Source organism: Aptenodytes patagonicus, chromosome 13 (assembly GCF_965638725.1).
Source record: "Aptenodytes patagonicus chromosome 13, bAptPat1.pri.cur, whole genome shotgun sequence".
NCBI classification, from domain to species: Eukaryota; Metazoa; Chordata; class Aves; order Sphenisciformes; family Spheniscidae; genus Aptenodytes; species Aptenodytes patagonicus.
The window spans coordinates 13,016,660-13,029,410 of NC_134961.1; the positions used below are offsets into that span (position 1 = coordinate 13,016,660).

Below are 12,751 nucleotides of genomic sequence, written 5' to 3' on the forward strand. Positions count from 1 at the left end.
CTGCCCATAGGGAAAAGCTGTTCAGAATCCCCAACAGCTAATAATTGCTGTTATGTGTTTGCGCAGAAAGTTTTATAAATGAGCTAAACTCTAATACTAGTTTTTACTCAGGATTTTTTTTATTCTGTTCCATTACTTGCATGCTTCTCTCTAAACAAAAACTTAGGCAAAGTAGTGCTAGCTGCCTTTGAGAAACTGATAGAAGAACAAGAATTAGTGTAGATTGAGCATTTGAATTCTGATTAATTTAAAGGGGGGCGGGAAGGAAGACTGGTATCTGGGAGTTAACCACTAAGCGGTAATTTACACTGCCTAATAATATCCTGTTTGTTTTGGTGTAATGAAAAAATGAGTGGTGTAGACTAGAGGAGGTGATGTTGCTCAGACCCATGGCAGCACAGGAACCAGTGCCAGGCTGTACTCTGCAATTCATAAAGAGCTGTGAAGTACTAAGGACCAGTGAAATTGTCTTTTAGGTTGTTTATGTGGAAATGCATATTTTAATGAATCCTTTAAAATACAAATGAATAAGAAATTATTCTTGAATACATTAAATTGAATTTTACTTGCCTATAAAAATGATGCTACAAAGTTCATCTTTAAAGCAGTTTGATGAAAGGATCTACCAGGTGTTTGTTCCTTCTGCTGCTTAAAAATAGGTTTTTGTTAGTTTTGTTTGTGGGTTATGGGCTTAAGAAAAGGGATTGGGGAGGGGAAGGGAGGCCAGGTAGCTGAAACCAGTATCTTGCCTGTTGTAGCTGTACTGGCAAAAATATTTTTTTTGCTCATGAAACTGCATACGTCCTGTTTCGCCAAAACAGGTATAATGGCTGAGAGAAGATTTACGTTTGTAATCCTAATATCTGGAGAATTCATCTGCGCTTGGTGCTGCTGTTCCAAGTTGGTTTACAGCTTAAAACAGGGGTTCGGTCTCAGAAGAGCTTTACCCAAGAAAGAATACAGAAAAACTGACATGACGTCTATTTTATTTCTTCATTTTTAATTTTTATCTCTTTTCTAATTCTGTAGCCTGGAAGCAGTAAACAAAGACAAAGCAAACCCAATTTTTATGTTTGAGGCTTTTGCCTAACTGACAGCGGAGATGAAATGCAAATAAGTGGGTAAAGGAGGAATATGATAAGCAATTGCTTTCTTGGAGTTGATGTTTCTGAGAAATGGACTGTCCACGGCGTGGCTGCATGCTGATAGGATAGTGTCAGAGTGTTAGTTTGGTTTTAATAGGGAAACTTTAAGAAACCTTTTCTGTGGGTAAAATATCTTTTCCAAATATGCAAGGCTTTAACATTGTGATTTATAAAAACAGAGTATGATGAAATCATTTTGGCATTTTAATTTTGACTTTTTTTAAAAACCGAACTGGAATTACTACTTCTTATCTGCATGCGTGTCTGTCTGAAAAAGTTTCGTTATAAAAGGCCCCCTCCCCCTGTCTTGTTACCTGAAGGGAGGAGCCCACTTGAAACAATGAATAATTCCTAAACACCATCTTGCCTGAAAAGTGAGTGTTGCCTCCTTTCTGCAAACATGCTCTGTGTATGTTTTAAGAACAAAAAATCTAGATTCCAAACTCTGTTTAAAAAAACCAAACCCACAACCCCCCACGCCAAAAAAAAAAAACAACCCAAAACCCCTTTTGCCCATTTGCTGAAGGTAGAGTCTAAATCTGCTGCTTAAGTCTCTGCCAGGTTGTCCCATCAGTGTCCGTCCCCCCGCCCCCCCCCCCCCCCCCCCCCGCTTTGTTTCAGTGTTTTATATTCTATATATAAAATGTGGGTATACTTTTAAAAACCATTTCCTTTAAAATATTTCTGGGTTAGAGTAGTCTGTCTTGATGAAGCCTGTACATGAATCAACCTCTTTGTAACCTATGTTACAGTAAGAATTTTAGGAATTTCCTTTATTAGGACCCGTTAGTATACTGCAGCCACTGAGTGAGCTGCATTGATTTCTAGGTAAAACAGCCTGAAGTTGCCTGAAATTTATGGCATATGCCAACCTTCTGTACACTACTCCTTTTCAGTACGCAAAACTTAAATATCCTGAAGTCGGTCTCTTACTGGCAAATGTTATCCCACATTTAATACTTACAATATTCTTTGTGGAGAAACAGCAATTTGACTCTGAAACTGTTTTTCAGGTTGGTTGGCTGCCGCTAATGGCATGGTGAGATGTGTTGAAGAGCAGCTGCGAGGGTGTCCGACGGCAAGGGGACTGCTCTAGAAGCTGGGCTTGCAGCATCATGGGCCAGTGTGTCACGAAGTGCAAGAATCCTTCTTCTACACTTGGCAGCAAAAATGGGGAAAGGGAATCTGGCAGCAAGTCGCATAGTAAGAGAAGTGCAGTCCACAAAGACGACCATGGTTCAGCTTGCGGGAAGTCTTCAGGAGATATACTTGTGAATGGGACAAAGAAAACGGATGCTGCTGTAGAGTCCAGTCAGCCTCCAACATTTTCTGGAGATACAAAGAAAGACTCTGTTTCGAGCGCAGAAGAATCTTCGCTCCAAAGGATCGGGGAGTTATTTAGGAGGTATAAGGATGAACGGGAAGATGCCATACTGGAAGAAGGAATGGAACGATTTTGCAATGACCTCTGTGTTGATCCCACTGAATTTAAAGTGCTAGTTTTGGCTTGGAAATTCCAGGCTGCTACCATGTGCAAATTTACAAGGTTAGTTCTTGTAGAACTTGTAATTATTTTCATATGTTAAAGTATATCCTGTCATCTGTATGTTGGAGAGACAGCCTCATTAGCTTCACTTACTTATTTCTTCTAACACTTGCATTTTGATCAAATTAATTCCTACCACTGCAGAAGGTAAGCTTTGTATTGTCCTCTTTTCCCCTTCCCCTCACAGTGGGTTTCAGAACCGAAAATGTGGTTTTGGACATTATGCTGCTAATGATGAACAGTGTAGTGAGATTCTGTAGACATTCATTTATTCTTGATTTACCAAAAGCAGTTTTACTGTATCCAGCATTATCTTGGTGATAAGATTAGACACTGAAATTAATTTTCTCTTTAAAGTAATGTGAGATTCCTTAGTAATTGCTACCAACTCTGTTATCGTTCTGTGAAAGAATGACAGACTGCTTCCTAAGAATTGTTCCTGCTCAACCAGTGTTACACTGAATGTCTTTTTCCAACAGTAATCCTGTTAAAGCATAGAGAGGGAAGGAAACACAAGGTTTTTGACACTGGTAGCTGTTTCATGCTGGCTGACAAGTGATTGGTATTTAAAGTGCTGTCTGTCCTTCTGGACAAGGGGGTCAGTCAGCAGGCTTATAGCATGTGTGATGCTACAGGAAATGACAGAATGGCTAAAACTGACCAGAAAAAAAACAAACCACAAAAACAAACCCCAAACCCAAAACTACAACAGCTCCCCCCAACTTGATTAACAATGTCCAGGTAAGAGCAAGTAAAAACTTCCTACAGGGACTTGCTGAGAGAGAATGAATTTTTTATTTTTTGGTCTATCTAGATTGGTTTGAGTAACGCTACCTATTTTTACTCAGCTTATAACTTCCAAAATTACTTTGGTGTTCTGAGCCTTGAACCAAGCCTCTGCTGTGCACTGAACACAGATAGCTTTTCCAGCATCTTCAGAGTCTTTGTGGATGTGAATGTGTGTCAAACGGATGAGTTACTCTGGAATGCAAATGTGGATTTACTAGAGGCTGACAGCGCAGGTATTTGCTAACATGGTAAAGGAATTGCAAGTAGTGTCTGTGATTCTGCACAACCACCATGAGTTTTATTAACATTGTTTTGATTTTCTTGGAGAGAGGGCAAATCTAGTGGTGAGAGGTTACCTTTGTTTAACGGCACGCTCCATGATACAGGTGCTGATTGACTTTTTCCATCAAGGAAAGCAATGCGGTCTTCTGTTCTCCTGAGCGCTGCCCCGTCTCCTGTCTTCCCTCCAGCCTGTGCCACATCAGAGTCTGCTGGCTTTGGTTAATATTGGGTGGTTATAACACTTGCTCATGAGTGTGAGAGAAATCAGAGCTAACCATCTACCCACCTGGCCAGATTATTAGTGGGCTGATTAGTGTAGGACTGGTGCTTCGAGCTGTGTTTATACGTTGCATTGTAGCCTGCGTTGTGTGATGCTGTGCTCTCTTCCACTCTCTCGACAGGTGCCTTGCTGACTGTCGCTATTGGCACCCTTTTTATTTTGCAGGCTGGAAGAGCAACCAAAAACCACAGGAAAGCTACCAGTGAATTGCTCTGTCCCTTGAGAACAGCTCGCCCAGAGCATGGATGTTTAGGCATGGGCAATATTGAATCAAGCTGGTTTATATATGGCGCTTCAGTGCGTAAATGTGGTGTTTTAAAACATTTGGCGTTTCTTCTGTGGTAAATTTTACTCACTTTTTATTGTGGAAGGCACTGGATGTGGTATTATTGAGTGGTCAGAAAGCCAGACAGCAAAATCTCTTTCGAATGCTAGCAGTGCCCCAGCAGATCTGAGTGGTGTCTGTGGTTCCCCAAGCCATGAGAAATTTCTTGGAAATGTCTCCCTTTCCAATAGCTCCCATTGCCAAGATTTTTGTGCTGCCTGGGCTGAGAGCACGCCTTGTCTTGTCCAGATGACCCTCTTCCGATTTGACCTAGCTGAACGGAGATGGGAAGCGTTCAGCGCGTGAGGTCGGTGGGAAGCGCTCGCACTAATTTATCTTCTCTTGCTTAATAGGAAGGAGTTTTTTGAAGGCTGCAAAGCAATAAACGCGGACAGCATTGACGGCATTTGTGCAAGGTTCCCCAGCCTCTTAAATGAAGCCAAGCAGGAAGATAAATTCAAGGATCTCTATCGTTTCACCTTCCAGTTCGGCCTGGACTCTGAAGAAGGACAGAGGTCGCTACATCGGGAAATAGCCATTGCCCTTTGGAAATTAGTCTTCACCCAAAACAAGCCCCCCATTTTGGACCAGTGGTTACACTTCCTAATCGAGAACCCCTCAGGAATCAAGGGAATCTCCCGGGACACGTGGAACATGTTTCTAAATTTTACTCAGGTGATTGGACCGGACCTTAGCAACTACAGCGAGGACGAGGCCTGGCCGAGTCTCTTCGATACCTTTGTGGAGTGGGAAATGGAGCGAAGGAAAAAGGAAGAGGAAACCAAATGTATTATGTCTTCGGACACAGAGGGCCTGTGTGCGGAGGAACAGACTTAGCGGCGTCGAAGCAGCAGTGACGAAAGCAACTTGTTGCCCTTCATGAAATGTAAACTCTGGATGTTTCTGGAAATTACCGAGGCTCCAGATTTTTCTACTTTACACCTTTTTCTGCCTTGTCTTTGAAAGGGCTCTAAAATGCTGTATCATGTTTTAGGCACTTTCTTAATTTTGGTTATTCCTTTTACTCTTGCCCTGAAATATTTGACCCTGGCTACAAGTTAAGCATTTTTGGTTTGTTTTTTTTTTTAAGACTTCAGATTAGTATAAGTAAGTCTGATATTTCTTGCACAATGTAGATCTTTTTAGTTAGGTTAAATTAACATTGCTAAATTATACAGTGCCAGATTAAGTTTTTCATACTACATCTGTCAGGGCAGGTCTGTACTGTGTGTAGTGCTGTTTACATTGTTGAAATTTTAGGCTGTAATAACTTTAAGGTTTTATACCAAGATGAACAGCAGTGTTAACTGTTAACTATAAATGCATTAATCCCCCAGTAATAAGGCTCTAAAAAACAACATAAGCAACAGCTTTTTGTAATATGGCTAATTCCCATTTTAAGCTGACTCACTAAGAGTGAATGAGTCCAGATCATTCCTTTTTTTGGAGTTTCAAACTAAATGTCGGGATTGTTTTATAAAATTACTGTACCTGTCAGTCAACTGAGTGGTAGATGACGATTTATATCTAAATCTCTTACACATCATGTAATAAAAGAGCAGTACTACCTCAGTTTTATTGGAAGTGGACTTCTTGATGGACTTCCATTTTCTCTGGAAGTTGTATTTTTGTGGTTACATGAGAATATTTTTACTTGACTAAAAGAACCAAAGGTTCTGCTTCTTAAGTTTGCTAAGCATTGACAGAAGCAGCACACAAACCCTAAGTCTTCAAGGAAAACTGTGGTATAATTCTGCTTTAATTTGTTTGATTTATACCTAAAGTATTATCTTACTTGTCTGGCAAGCACAGTACTTCTATGTAAGAAACTATCTTTTGCATTAATATTGACGAACCAATTTTTTAAAACCTGTGTTTAATTGCTAAATCGCAGTTAATACTCCGCTCTTTCTGGAGCAACAATATCGGCATCTGATGACAAAGTGAATTCTTAATGTGTTCTTAATGACAACAGTGTAGATGAGTCATTTTTAGACTGATTTGATAATATTTGGATAGGAGTCAATTTATTATTTTACAATGCCTGTATTGGGACTATTTGCCTGTTGAAACTGTTGTGACTTAAAGGGAGTTTTATTAACACTGGTTGAAACTTTTTTGGTTATTGATGCTACCTTTTTTAATTTTAGTATGTCAACTTTTTTACACCTTTTGGTAAAAGGGATGATTGCCAAGGCTTTCTATAGAGCTCAGTACTGGCTTAATGAATTTGATACACTTCCATTACACACCTTTTATTTTCAGAGCTGCATTTCAGGATCGTAAAACGGCTTCAATTAAAAAAACAAACCAAAACAAAAAAAACCTGGACAGTCACCCATAGCATCTAATGGCTTTTATGGTATAAGGGTTTTAAAGCTAAAGGGAAACAGATTTTAAGTGGCGAGCTTGTCACTGGATCCAGGATGGCATGCTTTGCACATCTGCTGTGCCCCACAGGGGTTAGCAGAGAGGGGAGGAGGATCTGCCCGAATTCTGTCACTGGCTTTGCTGGTGTGCAGCCTATGCAATAGCTTGGGTCTGAGATCGTAAATCACTAACAAAATGTGGGTATTGAAAACTGCTTAAAAACAAACCCACAAGCCACAGATAGCATCTCTTTCATCTAATAAAAGGAGAGTTTGGTCCATGCTGCTTCTGCAGACTCTTACTGGGAGACGTGTTAAGCTGTGGAAAACAAATGTAGTTGTTCCAGATGCAGCTGAGTCTGTCCCTTTGCAGGAGGGGAGCCCTGAACTTGCTGTATTATAGGGAAATATACCCAAAGCTTTGGCCTTGCTACTATAACCTTCCAAGTTACCATGGCACAAGCACTGTTTGGCAGCAAAACCTTACTCTGATTTGGTGACCAAAGCACTTGTGCTGGTATAACTGAATTTATGATGAGACTTTTGCTGGTGCTGTTATTTTAAAAGAGGAAAAAAAATTCCCCAACAGAGGCTACTTTGTTAGCAAAAGTTCCAAACGGAGACCCGATTTGATAGTAAATGTGAAGACTGTATTTATGAGTTTGAGACTACTCATTCGTTCAGCTATCAAACTATTTGTTCCTCACTTCATTCTTTTTTCCTAAAGGGAATTTAAAATGTCCAGAGTGTGAAAACGTAACCATTCAAGTGGATAGCCAGTGCATGCACATGCACATGAAGTCGTGGCAGTGGCTGCTACTGATTTATACACCAAACTGCAGCAGCTCCAAAGGGTGAGGGATAGAGCTCTTTAAGGAAGGTGTTTATCTTGTGGTCTGAATGTGGATTGCAGTAAGGAAATAAATTTGTAGCACATCAAGGCTTAGCCCATTTCAGTGCATCAAATGTATTACAGCTTCTTTTTAAAGACGGAGGTGATGAATATACACTAAGGGAAAAATCTTATTTCCTCTTGGGGAAAGGACATGCAATTCTCCGTGGCTTAAGTCCTGTGCTTTCAGTACGAGAGGACAGCCTTGCTCTTGTTCTGCTGCTTTCAGCCTGGCAGGAGCAACTCCACCTGTCGGGTAGAATACTTGCAGAAATAGCCAAATGATCTATCCAGCAAAGTACCATTTATTTTTAGCCTAACTTCAGTTTTTTAATTACCATTTACAGAATGCAGGCCAGACCTGTATCAGTTTTAAACTCCTGAACCAGGAGCTGAAGGTGCAACTCTTTGCTGAAAGTGAGAGAGGACATCAGACCTTCGCTTGGATTGCCTGGTGATTTTTGTGATCCTAAACGAGAATAGACCGTACTCTGTAACGCTGGTGTACCTGTGTGAGAGTGGGGTTTTGTACGTGTTTCTGAGAAGTCTTTAACAATATTGGAGCCTCTGAAAATATGCTTGTTTAATGGTTAAACTGTGAATATCTGTGGAACAGGCCAAATACATTCACTCTTCATTTTTATATAATTTAAATCTTTATTGTGTAGGGCACAGGACTGTAGTGAGCAGCAGTGCTGCTGGAATCCTTGAAACCATTGCAACTATTTAATTTTTTTTAATTAGAGTATGCATTAGAAAACTTGATGCATGCAGTGAATCTGCTGCAACTTGGGATAAATAACTATGGATAACTATATAGATAGTTTTAGTAACGTACTGAAAAACTGGTCTGACATCCACACTCTGTGGCATTTTATTGCCTTCCCTTATACACAAAGAAATATAACTCCTGTAAACTTTACTCCTGAGTAATAAAACACTGACCACCTGCACCATATTATAGTTTGCAGCACCTTTAAAATTTGGCTCCCAGATCAACTGGAGGCTCAGTTGTGCTTATTTTTACTTGTGTGGGTGCGTTTCTGAGGTCAAAGACTATTTATTGATTCAACTAAGGATTTGAAAGGTTCCGCCCATAGTTGGCCATAAAACATGACCGAGGAAATTAATTGAAATTGAACGCTGAATTGTGAGTTCACTTGCTGCTGGTGCTATTCTATATGGAGAATTATAGCTTTTTAATACTGTGCAATTGTAATGAAAGAACCACAGGAATAATAAATGAAGGTGTGGCAGGTGGCATAAAATCCGATAGCTGAAGCCTGTGGCAGTTCGGTCTGCCCCAGGGCGAGCGCTGGCTTCCCCAGGCTGGCACAGCAGATCTGCTCGTGAATCAGCCTCCGAACCACTATAGCTCTTCAGCCAAGCACGTTTAAGAGCATGAAACGAGTTCACCCTGCTCTGCTGACGAGTGAGTGACTCGGGGCTGGTCGCAAATAGATGCGGCCCCTCTTCCTGAGGGCAGGGTGGCTGTCAGGTGGGGGGTTCAGAGTGCTGGGGGCAGCAGCAGCTTTGCCTGTGTGGCTTTTATTTCACTCCTTGCATGTCCGTCTGAGCCTGAAGAACCCATGGATCCCAGGACAGGTACTAGCCTGTCACCTGTGGTTCCCAGACATGGCCATGCACTGACTAGCGACCTTAGTATTTTCCTGACGCTGTCAACATAAATATCTTCCGTACAGTTCTAAGCCTTGTTTCCCAAAAAACCCCAGCAAAGTTAAAGAAACACCATGTAGTTAATAGCCATGTCAGTCGTGATGTAATTTGTTGGCTGAGGTTACATCATTCCCATTCATCGGAAAATGATAGTTATTGTGATTTTCTGGGTCTTGCAGCCTTGTGTTCTGCAGTGCGATCCTTTTTTAGAAGATCCTCGGTAAATTGGGCACCCGGTTCTTCCCTTGAGCTCACTCTGCTTGAAACGTATGCATGTGAATTTAGCCTTTCGTATTAAAAAGGAAGATGCTTAACCTGAAACTCTAAATTCTTCAGGGTAGTGTTTCAATATACAGCAAAACATAAATATTTTTTCAAATAAGTTTTGAAAGCTAAGTGTCTGCTTAAATTTTGTTGTGTGCAAACAAAACCACCAGTGTTAAAATTTTCTCTCTGGACTATTGAAGATTGAATCTTTGGTTTTATATTGCCAACTGAAGTGAAATACATGAGATTGTAAGACAGAAGGCTGTAACTCCTTCACCATGAAGTACATAGGTATCTCTACCTCTTGTTCTTAGACTTGAATAGTTTAAGGTTACCATCCTTTGCTCCCAGAATGTTATGCCTGGATGAGTAATCTATTTTTTTTAATTAACCCAAGTTAAGTATTATCTATTTGCCATACTTTTTGGTATACTGCTTTTAATCTGCATGCAATCGACCCTTTGAAAGGGAGTCAAGTCAAGCTGCAAACAAAAGTGGCGGTCCTCCTGGGTGCTAGTTTTGGAGTGCAATAGAGTGACGAACTCGAGCTACGTCACGTGTGGCTCAGGGCCTTTTATCATCATCACACACGCTCTTCCCTGGTCGGGATACCTGTACTGACAATAAATTGAGGATGGAGCAGCTGCTCCCCAAGAGGGAGCCATCAGCCTTTTTGTTTGGCCTTGAAAAACTTTAGGAACCCACCTGATGCAGTGCCATGACTGTATTTTTCTTTTGATGAAAAATACTGCGTTTTGTTCCCTTGGGCTGGACCTGTAACATCTAGCAAAGATGGGACCTGCAAAAGTGTAAGGGCTACACGCATCCGTTTCCTCCCTGAGGTCAGAATCTTGCTCAGGATAAAACCCTTACGCTTGAGCAAAGCTGGAGAGTTCTCGAGCGTATTGGAGATGTCAGAGTGGCTTCAGTGCTCAGTTGTATTCCTTAACGCGTTTAGGTGGTGTCTCTTTCATGCAGCACATCTGTCTCCCTTGCTTTCCTCCCCCAAAGAAAACTACAACACAATTGCTGTCGTTGCAAATCCCGAATAGATGCTATGCTGTAGCAACTGTCGCTACAAGATTCTTCTTCCAGCTTGAGGGCTGCTTTTGGGGTGTGACCTCCTGCACTATCTGTTTGGGCACGTATTTCAAGAGGGGGGATAAGTAAAAGGAGTATGAACGTACGAGTCCTGCTAACAGCTTGCCTTAAATCACTGAAATTACAGCAGTTCCTCGCTACTATTGCAATCCCTAGTCTTTCTGTAGTTAGGTTTTAAAATCCAACAGGTTCTGGAGGTTATACAAGTTTATTTTATTTTTAAAAAGCTTCTATCTTTGCGTAATTGCACTCTTCAGATAAGCCCTTTCTGGATAACATGTCATTTCACACGCAGACAGAAAAAAAGCGTCTGTCTCCAATGTTCTTGCTGTAAAATTTCGGGTTTTTTTCCCATGTAAATTATGTTTGGACTAAAGGTTGCCTACTGTTGAATCAGTGTGTTTACTTGAATGTTACCATTTTATGCAGTTACAACTGCTGACTCTTGCTCTTCTCTGGGCCCATGAGAGGGGAGATCGTGTGACCAGAGGTGGCAAACCCGCACAGAGGATCAGTGGAGCTGAAGGCTGGCTGCTGTTTTTATACTCCCATATGTATTAAATGTTAAAGGACTTCACAGAATAGCGCTTAATATTTTGAAGTTGTGACTTTTTAAGTCACGCTAAACATAGTTATCTTAAAAATATGCTTGCTTTCTTATCTGTAAGTTTAAAAGTCTTTAAAAAAGGAGATGGGCTGGCAGGAGTGGTTGGAGGGCCTCGTGCTGTTAGTTGTTGAGTAACTCGGGTTCCAAGAGACATGGATGCAACTGGCAGGATTAGGCCCTGACCCAACGCTACTGGGGTTTGTACTGGCTGGTCTTGAGGGCATGAAGCAACCGCAAGTCCTTGACAGGCTGCATGGAGGAGAAGGGTCAGCCTGGGAGAGCTAGTTGGCGCAGCTGGATTTCTTGGAGCACTTGCTTGTGGATCTCGGCCCCGATTTAGCCTCAAGTCACCAGTTATGGAAGGAGTGCATTTTGGTAGTGTGTTTGCTCCCAGAGAAGTAACTAATTCTAACTAAGGAAATAATGAGAGCACACCTTCCTGCGGCTTTCGTTGAATCGTGTGTGGATACAACTACCTGATCAATCTCTCAATTCCTCAGTAAACCAGCAACGGTGGATAGGATCAAATCTGCCATTCTTTGTGTCAGGATTGGTTTTTGCCTTTTCAGACTTACCCAGGAGGTAACCACGTATGATCCAATTTTCTCGCTCTGGGAAATGATGAATGTATTGTGTGTCGTGGCGCAGACCTGTGCTTCCTCTTTCAGACAGCAGTATCAGAAGTGCTGTGTAAATGTAATGCTTGAAAATGGCTGGAGTAAGTTCTGTTTCATGTAGGATCTTTTTTAAAGGGATGTGGCCAAATTTGAAACCGTGATCTAGAGGAAAAGTGGGAGAAGTTCAAGATGATGCATCTACTGAGTCCCATTTGGTTTGTAGTTTTACAATTACTTTTCTTGTATCAAATTTTGCTCACTGTTGTTGTCTGGAACAGAATGGAAACAGCATCTTATGGAATGTGCAATCTAAGGCACAACGCAAATAGGTTGTAATAAGAAGGTTGTCTTTACTTGATAGCAATCCTGAGTGCAATGTTTTTGTCGTGTCCCTTTTGGAAGAAGAGCATTAAGTGCAGTCTGAGGTTTTTCTTTTCTTATAAGCAAAGCATTGGTTTGTCCATTACTGAGTTCTTGTGGAATTTGTGCCAGATGTATATTAAATATTTTGGTGCTTTTTCTAATCCAAGCTGCCATTCATTTACCTGTGAGATTATTGTACTTCTGTATATTTAAATGACCAATCCCTTAAAGAAAAAAAAAAATTCCTTTAGTCACAATGTACCCTGACTACTGTAGCTTTGTAAATGTTCCAAAGCTTCTGGGTTTCCTGTGTTCCAGTAAGGTCTGAGGGGAGGGAGGGGAACAGCTACAGAAATCTAATCCACTGGAAAGGGAACTTGCACGCTGTTCTGTGCGTTACTGAACAAATGAGTAACAGTTGTGGTGTTTACATAATGACACGTTGGTGTTCACTTTTTTGTGCTCAAGCTTTGTACAAAATGTCTTATTTA

General features: G+C 41.1%; 1 protein-coding gene across 5 annotated transcripts in view; it reads left to right on the forward strand.

Moving 5' to 3' along the window:
- The window catches only part of DCUN1D3 (defective in cullin neddylation 1 domain containing 3), a 26,050-nt gene extending 13,629 nt beyond the window's left edge, over window positions 1–12,421 (forward strand). For all 5 annotated transcript variants that reach the window (XM_076350648.1, XM_076350649.1, XM_076350651.1 and 2 more), the window contains 2 exons: window positions 2,159–2,691; window positions 4,721–12,421. In XM_076350648.1, coding sequence (XP_076206763.1) covers window positions 2,261–2,691; window positions 4,721–5,204 — 915 coding nt within the window. In that variant the 5' untranslated portion in view covers window positions 2,159–2,260 and the 3' untranslated portion in view covers window positions 5,205–12,421. The remainder of the gene's footprint in view (window positions 1–2,158; window positions 2,692–4,720) is intronic.
- Window positions 12,422–12,751: the final 330 nt, after the last annotated feature.